This window comes from Prionailurus bengalensis, chromosome C2 (genome assembly GCF_016509475.1).
Source record: "Prionailurus bengalensis isolate Pbe53 chromosome C2, Fcat_Pben_1.1_paternal_pri, whole genome shotgun sequence".
In the NCBI taxonomy this organism is placed as follows: Eukaryota; Metazoa; Chordata; class Mammalia; order Carnivora; family Felidae; genus Prionailurus; species Prionailurus bengalensis.
Window position 1 is genome coordinate 125,945,789 of NC_057350.1, and position 13,429 is coordinate 125,959,217.

General features: G+C 38.6%; 1 protein-coding gene across 3 annotated transcripts in view; it reads right to left on the minus strand.

Moving 5' to 3' along the window:
* Positions 1 to 13,429, minus strand: part of ARMC8 (armadillo repeat containing 8) — a 108,222-nt gene that overhangs the window by 79,155 nt on the left and 15,638 nt on the right. For 2 of the 3 annotated variants that reach the window (XR_006299488.1, XM_043595314.1), the window contains exon 2: positions 40 to 116. The exons of the other annotated variant lie outside the window; for it this stretch is intronic. Coding sequence is in view for 1 of the 2 variants with exons in the window: in XM_043595314.1 (XP_043451249.1) it covers positions 40 to 116 (77 nt within the window). In the remaining variant the exon portion in view is untranslated. The remainder of the gene's footprint in view (positions 1 to 39; positions 117 to 13,429) is intronic. 3 annotated transcript variants of the gene reach the window in all.

Consider the following 13,429-nt stretch of genomic DNA (forward strand, 5'->3'; position numbering starts at 1 on the left):
CAAGACTTTTTGATAGACTCTTAAATACATACTACTTACATGACACCTTGTAGAACTTTCTGGGGATCAGGGTCAAATAGCCTGTCAACATAGTGGCGACTGCTAGCTGTTACTTCCTAGAAAGTGGGGGGAAAAATTATGACATCTGAAGCCATGCAAATCACAAATTCACAGCATCACCCACATCAAACAGCTATTTAATTTAAGGCAGATGCATTAGAATTTCTATAAAAATACTTACTATATTAATCATTCTCAGAAAAGCTTGTGACAAGATAAATAAGATGGGGAAGAGAGAAGATACCTAGTTCTCACTAAAACCGTAATTAGACAGTGAGATCTTTGTGGCGATCCCTGCCAGCTTTGCCAACAGAACTGAGCGTAAGTATTAAGAAGCAAGGTAAGTTTCTTAATCAACTGTTGGATGTCACCTTCATATGAACAACAGATAGGAGTATTGCTTCTGTTCAGTACCCACTAAAGGGAGAGAAAATCTGGCTCTCAGCAAGGAAAAAAGGGGAAGCACTTGATAAACAGTCCAAGAAGGGTAGTTCACAGGCAAGAGGAAGACATCCAGTCTGATGCAGAGAAGCTACGATGATAGGAAGCAGACATATGTAAAAACAAAAACAAAGGTAAACGAGTTGTCACACTTTCTGTGAGGGATTTATCAAGTCCAACAGAGTTATCTAGTCTGAGATGGCTGAAGCTATGTAGAAAGGGGGGGGTTAAACATAAAGAGCAAGCAGAGACACTTACCTCTTTTTATTTGTACTGTGGAATTTCCTCTATTATATTATTTTCTGTAATACTTTGGGGGGGGCAATATTTTTTATATTTAATTTTCATTACTTAACTTTTTAAGATTTTCTTTAAGTAATCTCTACACCCAACAAGGGGTTCAAACTCACAACCCCAAGATGAAGAGCAGCATGTTCTACTGACTGGGCCAACCAGGCACCCCATTTTTTTTTTTAAAAAAAAGAACATACGTTTAAGAACTAGAGAAAAAGGATTTTTGTCCCTTCTGTTTCTTTCTGGTGGCTGCTGAAATATGCCCCTGTACTGCCACCCATTCACAATGAATTATCATGGAGAGGAAGAAATACCGCTCCATTTTACCCAGAACCCCTAATCAGAAACAGCTAATTGACATCAAAGACACAGTGCCAGCTTAAACCTCTGAGTCACCAAAAATATCTCTGGAGAAAAACTGCATAAACTCTAATTTCCTGATAGTAGAATTAATTCAAAATCAAAACATTTTTTTCCTATTATGAGCTTGCTACCAAAATATCCTCATAAGCAACCCAAATGCCTACTTTTAGTATGCACTCCATTTATAAAGAACAAACAGTGGCAGCAAACAAGCAAAACTGATAGAAATACTTGTGCCCAACAGATACCATTAAAGTACCTGCTAACAGGATTTGGTTTACTGAAAATAACAGAATCAGAGAGTTAGAAGGATTCTTAATAAGTATTTGTTCCAATCCCTTAGGTAACAAATGAGGGATGGATCTTTACTCTGATGTGAGATTACCAAAGTTTAAGTAGGGATGCAAACAACAGTACAAATACATCAAAAAATAATATATCAAGAGCAAAATCCAGAGTAAAACTCAAAATAGTATTCCTATAATATAAACAATGAGTTTTGTCACTCCACTTGAACATATGTGCTTCCCTGGGTTTCCAACATTTTAAGTCCTTCTGAGTACCTCAGACACTTAGTTTCCCTTCTATCCAGGGGCTGATCTTCAGTTTTACTGTTCCTCTTCACGTTCTCTCTCACAGCTCTGGATCTCTTGCCTCTCAATGTGGTTTGGAAAAGGTGCTTGGGTTTAAGACTTGTATCTTAAAAAACTTAAGTTTCACCCACGAACAGCAACTCTCTTTACTACTCTGTACCTGGTTCATTCAATTTTATAAGCACTGAATACCTGCTACATGCAAGGCATTGAGGAAGGCATTAAAGATTTTAAATTTAGCACGGCATGGTTCCTGCCCTCAAGAATTAATTCTCTACTGCAATTGTGTTTACACCTTTATATTCCCTACTAGAATATAAAACAGAAGTATAAACATATATAGGCAGCACTGAGGAGGGAGTTAGTAAACTAGGAGAATCTATGATGAAGGCTTCTTAGAGGAGTTAGTTTTGTCAAACAAATAAGACAAGGGAAGAAAGAATCAGTGTCCCAACACAGCCATAGTGCATATGAAGCCAACACATATATACCATTAGCAAGTACATACCAGTTGCTGGCAGTGAGAAAGAAGGGAGGATAGATGACATCAAGAATGTAAAACACAAAAGGCTAACCAACAGGTGGCCCATAATTGGAGTACAGATTGTCTTTTGGTCACAGTTCTATGCTAGGTGCCAAAGAAGACACAAAAGGATGTTACAGCAGAACCTTGCATTTAAGGGGCTTGTAATCTAGAAGGGTATCAGGCATGTACACACACACGCACAAAACAATCCTCTGAGCTAACTAGGTAGCAGTGAGCTAAGGGGATATAGTCACAAATTCAATTTTACTCTGTGCTTTTGCCTAACATATTCATTGATTTGTCTGTATGGGACAGTTCTTTTATTTTACTGCTTCCCTTTATAGACTAGGCACCTCTCCCCTTTCAGCCCTCTTCTCTTTCAAAAAGCAACCTGGAAATTTAAGAATTTGGGAAAGAAGGTAATTGATAAAGATAGTAAACAAACTGGCCAGGGAAAGCTTCTCTAAGAAGGTGATATTTGAGCAAAGACCTGAAGAAGATGAAGGAGTAAGTCATGTAGCCACCCAGGGGTGAAGCTGTTCAGGCAGAGAATGCCAAATACAAAGGCTCTGAAATTGGAAGTCTCTTCTGTGATCAAACAACAGGAGGCCATTATAGGTTGGCCATTATAGGTTGAGTGAAGGAGAAAGCCACACAAAATAAGTTCAGAGAAGAGGGGCCAGATGGTAAAGAGCTACACTGTCCAATATGATGGCCACTGGCCTCATGTGGCTATTGAACATTTGAAATTTGGCTAAGAACTGAACTTTAAATTCCTTTTGGGGGGGGGGGGCGGGGAGGAGGGGCAGAGAGAGAGAGAGAGAATCTTAAGTGTGCTCCGTGCTCAGCAAGGAGCCAAATGTGGGGCTCAATCCCACAACACTGAGATCATGACCTGAGCCAAAATCGAGTTGGATGCTGAGCCATTCAGGTACCCTGAATGTTAAATTTTTTAACTTTAATTAATTAATATGTAAAATTTTAAAACCAAGACTGGATTCGGTTATTAGGAAACTTTTAAGAATGTCTGGAACTACTTGGGTATGTATATCTACTTGTTTAACTGTAAACTGTATGAAACCGAAATGCCAATCAAGTATTTCCAATCAAAATTTGGCATCCAAATTGTATAAAATACACACCAGATTTTGAAGACTTGAGATAAAAAAGTAAAATAATTTAATTAATAATTCCTTATGTTGTGTTTTGAAATAAAATTTTAATACATTGATTTAAGTTAGATATATTGATTAATTTTTTCTTTTTACTTCTAGAGCATGGCTGCTAAAAACTTTAAAATTGTATGTGTAGCTTAAATTAGTTTTCCACTGGATAGGGCTGGGATAGAGCCCTGTTAGTCATTGTAAGGATTTTGCTTTTTATGGTTTGAATTGGGACGCCATTAGAGTTTTGGGAAAAGAGAGACATGAACTGACTTGTTTTAAAAGGATCATTCTGGGGGTGTCTGAGTGGCTTAATCAGTTAAGCCTCTGACTTCGGCTCAGGTCATGATCTCGCGGTTCATGGGTTCGAGATCCACATCGGGCTCTGTGCTGACAGCTCAAAGCCTGGAGTCTGCTTCAGATTCTGTGTCTCCTTCTCTCTCTGCCCCTCCCCCACTCACACTCTGTCTCTGTCCTTCTCTCAAAAATAAACATTAAAAAATAATAATAAATTGGGGCGCCTGGGTGGCGCAGTCGGTTAAGCGTCCGACTTCAGCCAGGTCACGATCTCGCGGTCCGTGAGTTTGAGCCCCGCGTCGGGCTCTGTGCTGACAGCTCAAAGCCTGGAGCCTGCTTCTGATTCTGTGTCTCCCTCTCTCTCTGCCCCTCCCCCGTTCATGCTCTGTCTCTCTCTGTCCCAAAAATAAATAAACGTTGAAAAAAAAAATTTTTTTTTAAAAATAATAATAATAATAAATAAACAAAAAAATAAGTAAATGGATCACTCTGGTTGCAATCTTAGAAACAGACAAACGCATGGAAGGGGATGGAGGACAAAAGCAGGGAGACGAGTGGGAGGCTGTTTCAGTATCAGAAATGCTGTTATTTCAGAGAGATGATGGTAGCCTGGACTAGGACAAGAGTTTTGAAGGTAGTAAAGTTCACTCAGATTCCAGATAAATGTTGAAGTTGAAATGACTATCAAATTGGATATGCTGTCACAATAGATATGGGCTATGAAAGAAGAGAGGAGCCAAGAGTAACATTTAAGGTTTTTTGCCAGAGTATCCACAAGGATTTGAGGTGTCAATTAATGAGCTAAGTACGACTTTAAGTGATGCAGATTTGAGAAAACCAAAAATTCAGTTTTGAATATGTTAGGTTTGAGAATTTTATTAGCCATCCAAATGAGAATGTCAAGTTGGCAGCTGGATATAGGAATCTAGAATTTAGGAGAGAGTAGTGGGCTAGAGATACAAATCAGGGAAGTGCCAGCATGTTAATGGGATGAGTTCACTAAGGGAGTTCATTTTACCATGGATAAAGCAAGGTCAGAAGAGTGAATGCTGGAGCACCTGGATCAAGAAGAATTCCCCAAATGAGAGAATGTTTCAAGGAGAAAGTAATCAAATATCCCACATATGAATAAAGTACAGCATAAGATGATGACTAGGGCCTGATACAAAAATATGGAAGTCATCAGCAACCTTGATAAGAGCAGTAGAGGCAGACTGGTGAAGCCAATGACCACTTGAAGAGGGCATAAAGGAAAACAGGAAAAGAGGAATTAGAGAAAATACAACTCTTTCAAGGAGTTTCATTTTGCAAAGGAGAGTGAAGAAACAGACTAGTAGCTAGAGGGAGAAGTGGAGTCAGGAGACCATTTTTTTTAAAGATGGAATTAATTAGAGCATAGTTATTCACTGATGAAAAATCTTTTTTAATTTAAACATTTTTTTTTAATTTTTTTTTTCAACGTTTATTTATTTTTGGGACAGAGAGAGACAGAGCATGAACGGGGGAAGGGCAGAGAGAGAGGGAGACACAGAATCGGAAACAGGCTCCAGGCTCTGAGCCATCAGCCCAGAGCCCGACGCGGGGCTCGAACTCACGGACCGCAAGATCGTGACCTGGCTGAAGTCGGACGCTTAACTGACTGCGCCACCCAGGCGCCCCCAAACATTTTTAATGTTTATTTTTGAGAAAGAGAGACAGAGCATCAGCCAGGGAGGGGCACCGAGAGAAGGAGACAGAGAATCCAAAGCAGGCTCCAGGCCCTGAGCTGTCTGCATAGAGCCCAATGTGCGGCTCAACCCCACGAACTGTGAGATCATGACCTGAGCTGAATGAAGTAGGACACTCAACCAACTGAACCACTCAGGCGTCCCTGGAAACTTTTTTAATAGAGAAAAAATATGCTGCAATGAGGCAGCAGGAGAACTTTTGGAGCAATGTTCATGAATAATTGAGAGGGAACAAGATTTACTGACCAAGTAGAACATGGAACGTATAATAACTAGAGAGAATTAAGAAGATGGATATAGCAGTGAGCGCTTGTGGACATGGTCTCTAATTACTCCTATTCTTTGAGAGTAAAAAATGGTGAGAGTGGGTGGGGACGTGGGTGGTTTGAAGAAAGGAGGAATAAGAAACCGAATGGGCCAGGAAAATGTACCAGGATTGCCAGGCAGCACTAGCCTTCTTGAGGTTCATAATTATGAATTTAAAGTATGACCAGTCAGCATGGCTCTTTTTGCCCCAGCAACATTAAAATGTACAGAAGTAGGCATGAAAAATAGGGCTGAATTTAACCAGGGTTGGAATTTCATCACACAAGGATGACAAAGCTAGGGGAAGGGGTCAGCTGAGTTGAAGATATATACAAAGTTGTGATTGTAATGATGGATCTACTGAAGGCCAGTGAAAGAGTGGTAGGACTAACAGACTCTAGATAACAAATGGACTCACGGATTGTTGACAATGGAGCAGTGGAAGGAGTGGCTTGGAAGGACAGAAGGTGGTGGCTAGGATACCTGAAATTGAGATTATGGACGAACTTTAGTTATCAAGTCAAGGTCTAGGAAATGACCATGGGAACACATACCTCAAGGCACGATGGAGGATATGGTCATTGGGGAAGCCTACAGCTTAAGGAAAATTATCTACATAGGCAATGAAATTTCCATATTTCCATAAATCATCACACAAGTAGTTCTAGAGAAAGTGACCGTGAGCTACGAGCTAAATCTTAAAGAAATGAAGGAGAATGAGCCTATAGATGTACAACAAGGTAGAGTCAGAGAAGATACAGATCAGGACTATTTAGAGAAAAGGGAAAGACAGGGGTCTGAAAAAAGCAATGAGGAGCAAGTCTATTTCCATCTCTAGAGATAGAGGGATATCAAAGACATGGAAGGAAAAACAGCCACCAGCTGAAGAAGTTTACAAAAGAAAGCTGGGAAAAAGTGTCACCAGGTCAGTCTAAACAAAAAAGATGAAAGAAATGTGCAGAGAAGCAGTAGGAGAAAGACCAAGGGATGTGGATAGAAAACTAAAAAGACAGTTATATGGGCATACGGAATGACCCTAGACACCTGGACTTTTTGTGGTAGTTAATGTAAACAGATATAAAGAGCTTAATCCTGATGATCTCAAGGGAAAAAGAAGTGTGGCTATGATACTGGGGAGGAGTGGAAAGAGCTTTGGGGCTCTTCTTCATTCTTGCCAACAACAGTGCAAGGAGGGACAGTTTGATCTGGGCACTCCTTATTTACTCCAGAAACAGGAGAAGCAGTGGGGTTCCTTCTTCCCTCCTGCCCATAGAGATAAGAGGATTAGGAGGGTTTCTGATGTCCTGTCCTTTCAAGATGTGACTTCACTTTCAATTCAAAACACCAATGCCCTTTTAAATTGCTTCCTGTAACTTCCGGTAGCTAAATACATGGTGAATCTTCCTTTCCTCCAACTGACCGAGTGAATGTGCCAAGCAGCCAACTAAAGCTCAGGATACAGTCTGTGCCCATAAAGGAGAGCAAAGCTAGCCAGGGTCAGACTGTGACCTCCTCAATTTGGCGCAAGGCTTCAAACAAATGACCTAACAAGTCCTTAAAAGCTGGATCTGAACTCATTTTATGCATTCAAAGCTGCAGTAAAGCTACTACAAATGTATATATAAAACCCCTGTTGCATTTTATACTTACTAGTACTCCCTGAAATTATATTACATGAAAAGGTACATGGGTACCTTTAGCAGAAAGTTTGTAGATACCAAATTTGTGAACCAGAGTTAATTCTAAGAAGAGTTGAATCCACCGTGTGTACAAACAGGTATTAATCATTAAAAAGAAAGAGAAGCCTGAAGCAAATTTCTTTTTGTAGGAAAACAAAAACAGAAACAGGTAATAAGTTGCATTCCATTATGGAGAAGTACTAAGGAAAGCAATTTCCCTTTTATTAGGGTGACCAACTATGACAGACAGCCTCTAAGATGGCCCCCAATGATACCTACCTCCCGGTATTCAAACCCTGTGAAATGTGTTCCCTTGAGTGAAGACTGGACTTAGTAACTTGATTCTAGCAAACAGAATGCAGTGGAGGTGACGGGATGTCATTTCAGAGGTGTGTGTGTGTGTGTGTGTGTGTGTGTGTGTGTGTAAGTGTGTGTGTAAGGCCAGCTGCCATGCTGTGCTATGGAGAGGCTCCCATGGAATGGAACTGCAGGAAGCCCCCAGCCGTCGGCCAGCAAGGAACTGCAACTGCCCACATGGAACTAAATCCTGCCAATAACCATGTGAGTGAGCTTGGAAATAGATCCTCCCTTCAGGTAAAACATGGTTCCTCCTAACACCCTGAACTGCAACCTCTCAAGAAACTTTGGGGCAGAGGTACTGACTAAGCCACACCTGAATTCCTGACCTACAGAAATTGTGAGATAATGAATATAAGTTTTAAGCAGCTAAGTTTCAGGGTAATTTGTTACACAATACAATAAATAATACACCTTCAATTTTTTCATCCAAAATAGGATAATTTTAAACAGTGAACGAGAGCACTATTACTCGTTATCACAAAGTAACAAACATAAATGAAGAGTGCTAGAAACAAAGTAGGCTGTACGATCATCCTACTTTTAATCCTTCTTTAGTAGTACCTAAGAAGAAAAACTTAGAGATACTTCAGAAAACTGGCCAGACAATCCTGAAAAGGCAAACTAAAACAGTCTCTAATTACCCTTCTGAATAAGACACAGACAAGGCACTTTCTCACAGCACTGCTGAAGCCTATGGGTAATCACAGAAGACATTTTTCTGCTGCCTCTCTGAAGCCTTTGAGTCTGCCCCACCCAGCTGCCACACTCTCCAGCTGCCTTGCTGAAGCCAGCGGACACACAATCCACACAGGGAACATCTGGATTGCCCGGCCCTGATGACCAAGAAGGGTGGCTTTCCAGAGCTGCACAGGACTATACAACTGGATAGAGAGCTCCTGGCAGGCCACCACCCCCAGGACACTGCAGAGACAGAAAGAAGACTGAAATACAACACTCTTCATGTGAAAAAAGCCTATTTGCTTGGCATAGAGCTTCAGCCTGAAGGCCAGGCATCAAATTTCCCACAAACTAGAGGCTAAAAAGGCACTCCCAGGGAGACAACATACTTGTCCACCACCTGGGCCTTGGGCTCAGCAAAACTCCCCAGTAATGAGTTTATACACTTGTCTGGAGCCCAGACTTCTGCAACTGTTGCCCTAGGGACACCTCTAGATCCTATGGTTTGGAGGTCCACAGGAACTACAAATGTAGCCCCACAGGACTGCATATATTTGCACAGTTGAAAAACTGCTGCCTGAAGGTCTGGCTTCCAATCAGCCTGAAACTAGGTGTTAAAAGAGATTCCTTCTCTTGGATTGCTCACAGGTCTTGGCACATCCTCAATAACAGGGGCTTATCAAGAATAAGTCAGGCAGTTTAAACAATCACAAAAGTACAAGAGACAACCAAGAGCTAGTCAAGGTTGAAGGATAAGGATCAGAATCTACATAAAACCACTCCTTCAAGACTGAGAAAGGTAGCTGTTTTGCCTGACAGAAACAAGCGCAGATAATCCAACAAAATGAGAAACAGAGAAATATGTTCCCAACAAAAGACGACAAAACCTCAGAACAAGACCTTAATGATATGGAGACAAGGAATCCACCTGGATAAGGAATTCAAAATAACGGTCATAAAAATGTTCATGGAACTTGGAAGAATGGATGAACATAGTGAGAAGTTCAACAAAGCCAAAGCACCAAAGAAAAGTCACAGGGCTAAAGAATACAATAACTGAACTGAAAAACACACTGGAGAGGTGCAAACAGCAGACTGGATGAAGTAGAAGTACACATCAGTGAGCTGGAAGATAAATCAATGGAACTCACCCAAACAGAGCAGCCAAAAGAAAAATAATCTTAAAAAATGAAAATAAGGGATCTCTGGAACAACATCAAGTAGAATAACATTTGCATTATAGGAAGTCCAAGAAGAAGAAAATACAGATAAAGACACAGAAAACTTACTTGAAGAAATAATGGCTGAAAATTCCCCTAAAGAAGGAAACAGACATCCAGGTCCAGAAAGTCTAGAGAGTTCCAAAGAAAATGAACCCAAAGACAGCCACACTAAGACATATTATAATTAAAATATCGGAAGTTAGAAATAAAGAATCTTTTTTCCTTTTTGTTTTTGAGAGACAGAAGGAGCATGAGCAGGGGAAGGCGAGAGAGAGAAACTCGAAGTAGGGTCCATGCCCAGCTCTCAGCCCAGAGTGGGGCTTGATCCCACAATGTGAGATAGTGACCTGAGCCAAAATCAAGAGTTGATCAACCGAATAAGCCACAGAGGTGTCCCAAAAGAGAATCTTAAAAGCAGCAGGAGAAAAACAAATTGCTATGTTCAAGAGAAATCCCATAGGCTATCAGATTTCACAGCAGAAACTTTGTAAACCAAAAGGGAGTGGCTTGATATATTCAAAGGGCTGAAAGGATAAAAACCTCCAACCAAGAATACCCAGCAAGATTACCATTCACATTTGAAGGACAGTCTTCCAAACAAACAAAAGCAAAAAGAGTTTATCACTATTAAACCATCCTTACAAGAAATTAAAGATACTTCTTGAAGCTAAGAAAAAATGACACTAATAACAAGAAAACATACAAAACTAAAAATTCTTACTGAAAAAGGTAAATAAATATATAGTAACAGTAGTGGATTAATCACTTATAAAACTAAGATGGTTAAGATAAAAATTGGTAAAATTAACTAAAACTACAATAATTAGTCAAGAGATACTAAAATAAAAAGACGTAAAAAGGGGCATAAAATGTACGGTGAGAGAAAATAAAATTATAGTTTTGTAATGTATTCAAATTTAAGTTGCTATTAACTTAAAATAGACTATTACATACCCAAGATAATATGTGTGAATTTCACGGTAACCACAAAGCAAAACACTTACGGTAAACACACAAAATGAGGGGGCACCTGGGTGGCTTAGGTGAGTATATGGCTTTGACTCAGGTTGTGATCTTGCAGTTTGTGCGTTTGGGCCAGCATTGGGCTCTCTACTGTCAGTGCAGAGCCTGCTTTGGATCCTCTCTCTCCCTCTTTATCTGACCCTACCCCAATTGTGTTCCCTCTCCCTCTCTCAAAAATAAATAAAACATTAAAAAAAAATGTTTAATGCACAAAATAAGAAAGAAATCTAAACACTAAAGAAAGTCATCAAACCACAAGGGAAAAGAGAAAAAGAAACAAGGACAGAGAACTAAAACACAGCCAGAAAACAATGAACAAAATGGCAAAAAGTACATACCTATCAATAATTACTTTAAATGTAAATGGACTAAATTCTCCAACCAAAAGACATAGAGTGGCTATATAGATTTTTTTTTTAAAGGACACATCCATACCTTGCCAACAAAAGACTCAATCCAGAAGGACAAAAACACACAGAGACTGAAAGTGAAGGAATGGAAAAAGATATTCCATGCAAATAGAAAAAGAAAACCAGTGTAGTGATTCTCTTATTAGACAAAATAGACTTCAACACAAAGACTGTAATAAGGGACAAAAAGAGGCACTACAAAATAATAAAGAGGTCAATCCAACAAGAAGATACACCATTTATAAATATATATTCACCCAACAGAGAAGCAGAGAAGCTCCAAAATACATACAAATATAAACAAACATAAAAGGAGAAAAAGATAGCAAAACAATACAAATAGGGGATTTTAACACCCCCCCCCCCTTGCCTTAAATCAATGGATTGATCATCCAGAGAATCAGTAAGAAAACATTGGTCCTGAATGACATATTAGACCAGATGGACTTAATAGACATATACAGAATATTCCATCCCAAAGCAGCAGAATATACATTCAAGTGCACATGAACATACTTCAAGATAGCTCATGTTAGGCTACAATACAAGACTCAATTTCAGGAAGACTGAAATTATATGTAAAGCATCTTTCTGACCACAATGGTATGAAACTAGAAATCAATTAGAAGAAAAAAACTGGAAGAACTACAAATACATAGAGATTAAACATGTCACTGAACAACTATTGGGTCATAGAAGTAATAAAAAATACCTAGAGACAAATGTAAACAGAAATACAACATATCAAAATCAATCAGATGCAGCAAAAGCAGTTCTAAGAGGGAAGTTCATAAAATACAGGTCCACCTAAAGAAACAAGAGAATCTCAGATAAATAACCTTATACTTAAGGAACTAGAAAAAGAACAAAGCCCAAAGTTAGCAGAAGGAAGGAAATAATAAAGATCAGAGTGGAAATGAATGAAACAAAGACTAAAAGACAATAGAAAAGGTCGACAAAATTAAGAAACAGGTCTTCAAAACGATAAACAAAATGGACACACTTTTAGTTGGACACACCAAGAAAAAAAGAGAGAAATTCAAATGAAATTAGAAATGAAAAGAAGCCAAGTTACAACTGATACCACAGAAACACAAAATCATGGGACTACTATGAACAATTATATGCCAACAAATTAAGCACAGAAGAAATAGATAAACTTCTAGAAATTTAAAATAGTCCAAGACCGAATCATGAAGAAATAGAAAAGCAGAATAGACTGATTACTAATAAGAACATTCAATTAATAATCAAAAACCTCCCAACAAACAAAAGTCCATGACCAGAGAGCTTTACTGGTGAATTTGAGAAGATTTAACTCAAAGATTTAATATGATTCTTCTCAAACTCTTCCAAAAAACTCAAGAGGAGGAAAAGCTTCCAAACCCATTTTATGAGACCAACATTACCCTGATACCAAATCTGGATAAGGACACCCCAAAAAAAGAAAATTACAGGCCCAACATCCCTGATGAACACAGATGCAATAATCCTCAACAAAATATTACCCAACCAAACTCTACAATATATTAAAAGGATTATACATCATGATCAAATGGGATTTACTCCAGAGATGCAAGAATGGTTCAACATCCAATAATTAATGTCATACATATTAAAATTAAACATAAAAATTACATGACCATCTCAATATATGCAAAAAAACATCTGACAAAATCCAACATCCATTTATTTAAAAAAAAAAAAAAACCTCTAATATTGGTTATATAGGAAACATGCTTCAAAAATACTAAAGGCGATACATGACAAACCCACAGCTAAGATCATACTCAGTGGTGAAAAGCTGAAAGCTTTTCCACTAAGATCAGGAACAGAACAAACAGCCCATTCTTTCCACTTGTATTCAACATTGTACTGGAAGTCTTAGTCACAGCAATTAGGCAAGAAACAGAAATAAAAGGCATAATATTAGAAAGAAAAAATCAAAACTGTCACTACTTGCAGGCAATATGATACTATATATAGAAAATCCATAGATTCCACCAATAAACTATTAAAACTAATAAATGAATTCAGTGAACTTGTGGGATAAAAGTAATAAAAATAATGAACTATCAGAAAGAAAACAATCCCAATCATAATTGCATCAAAAAAGAATGAAAACTTTAAGGCACAGATGAAAGAAACTGAAGACACAAGTATTCTGTGCTCATCAAGTGGAAAAATCAATATTGTTAAAATATCCCTATTACCCAAAACAATCTACAGGTTCCATTCAATCTCTCAAAATTCCAAGGACATTTTTCATAGAACTAGAACAAAATT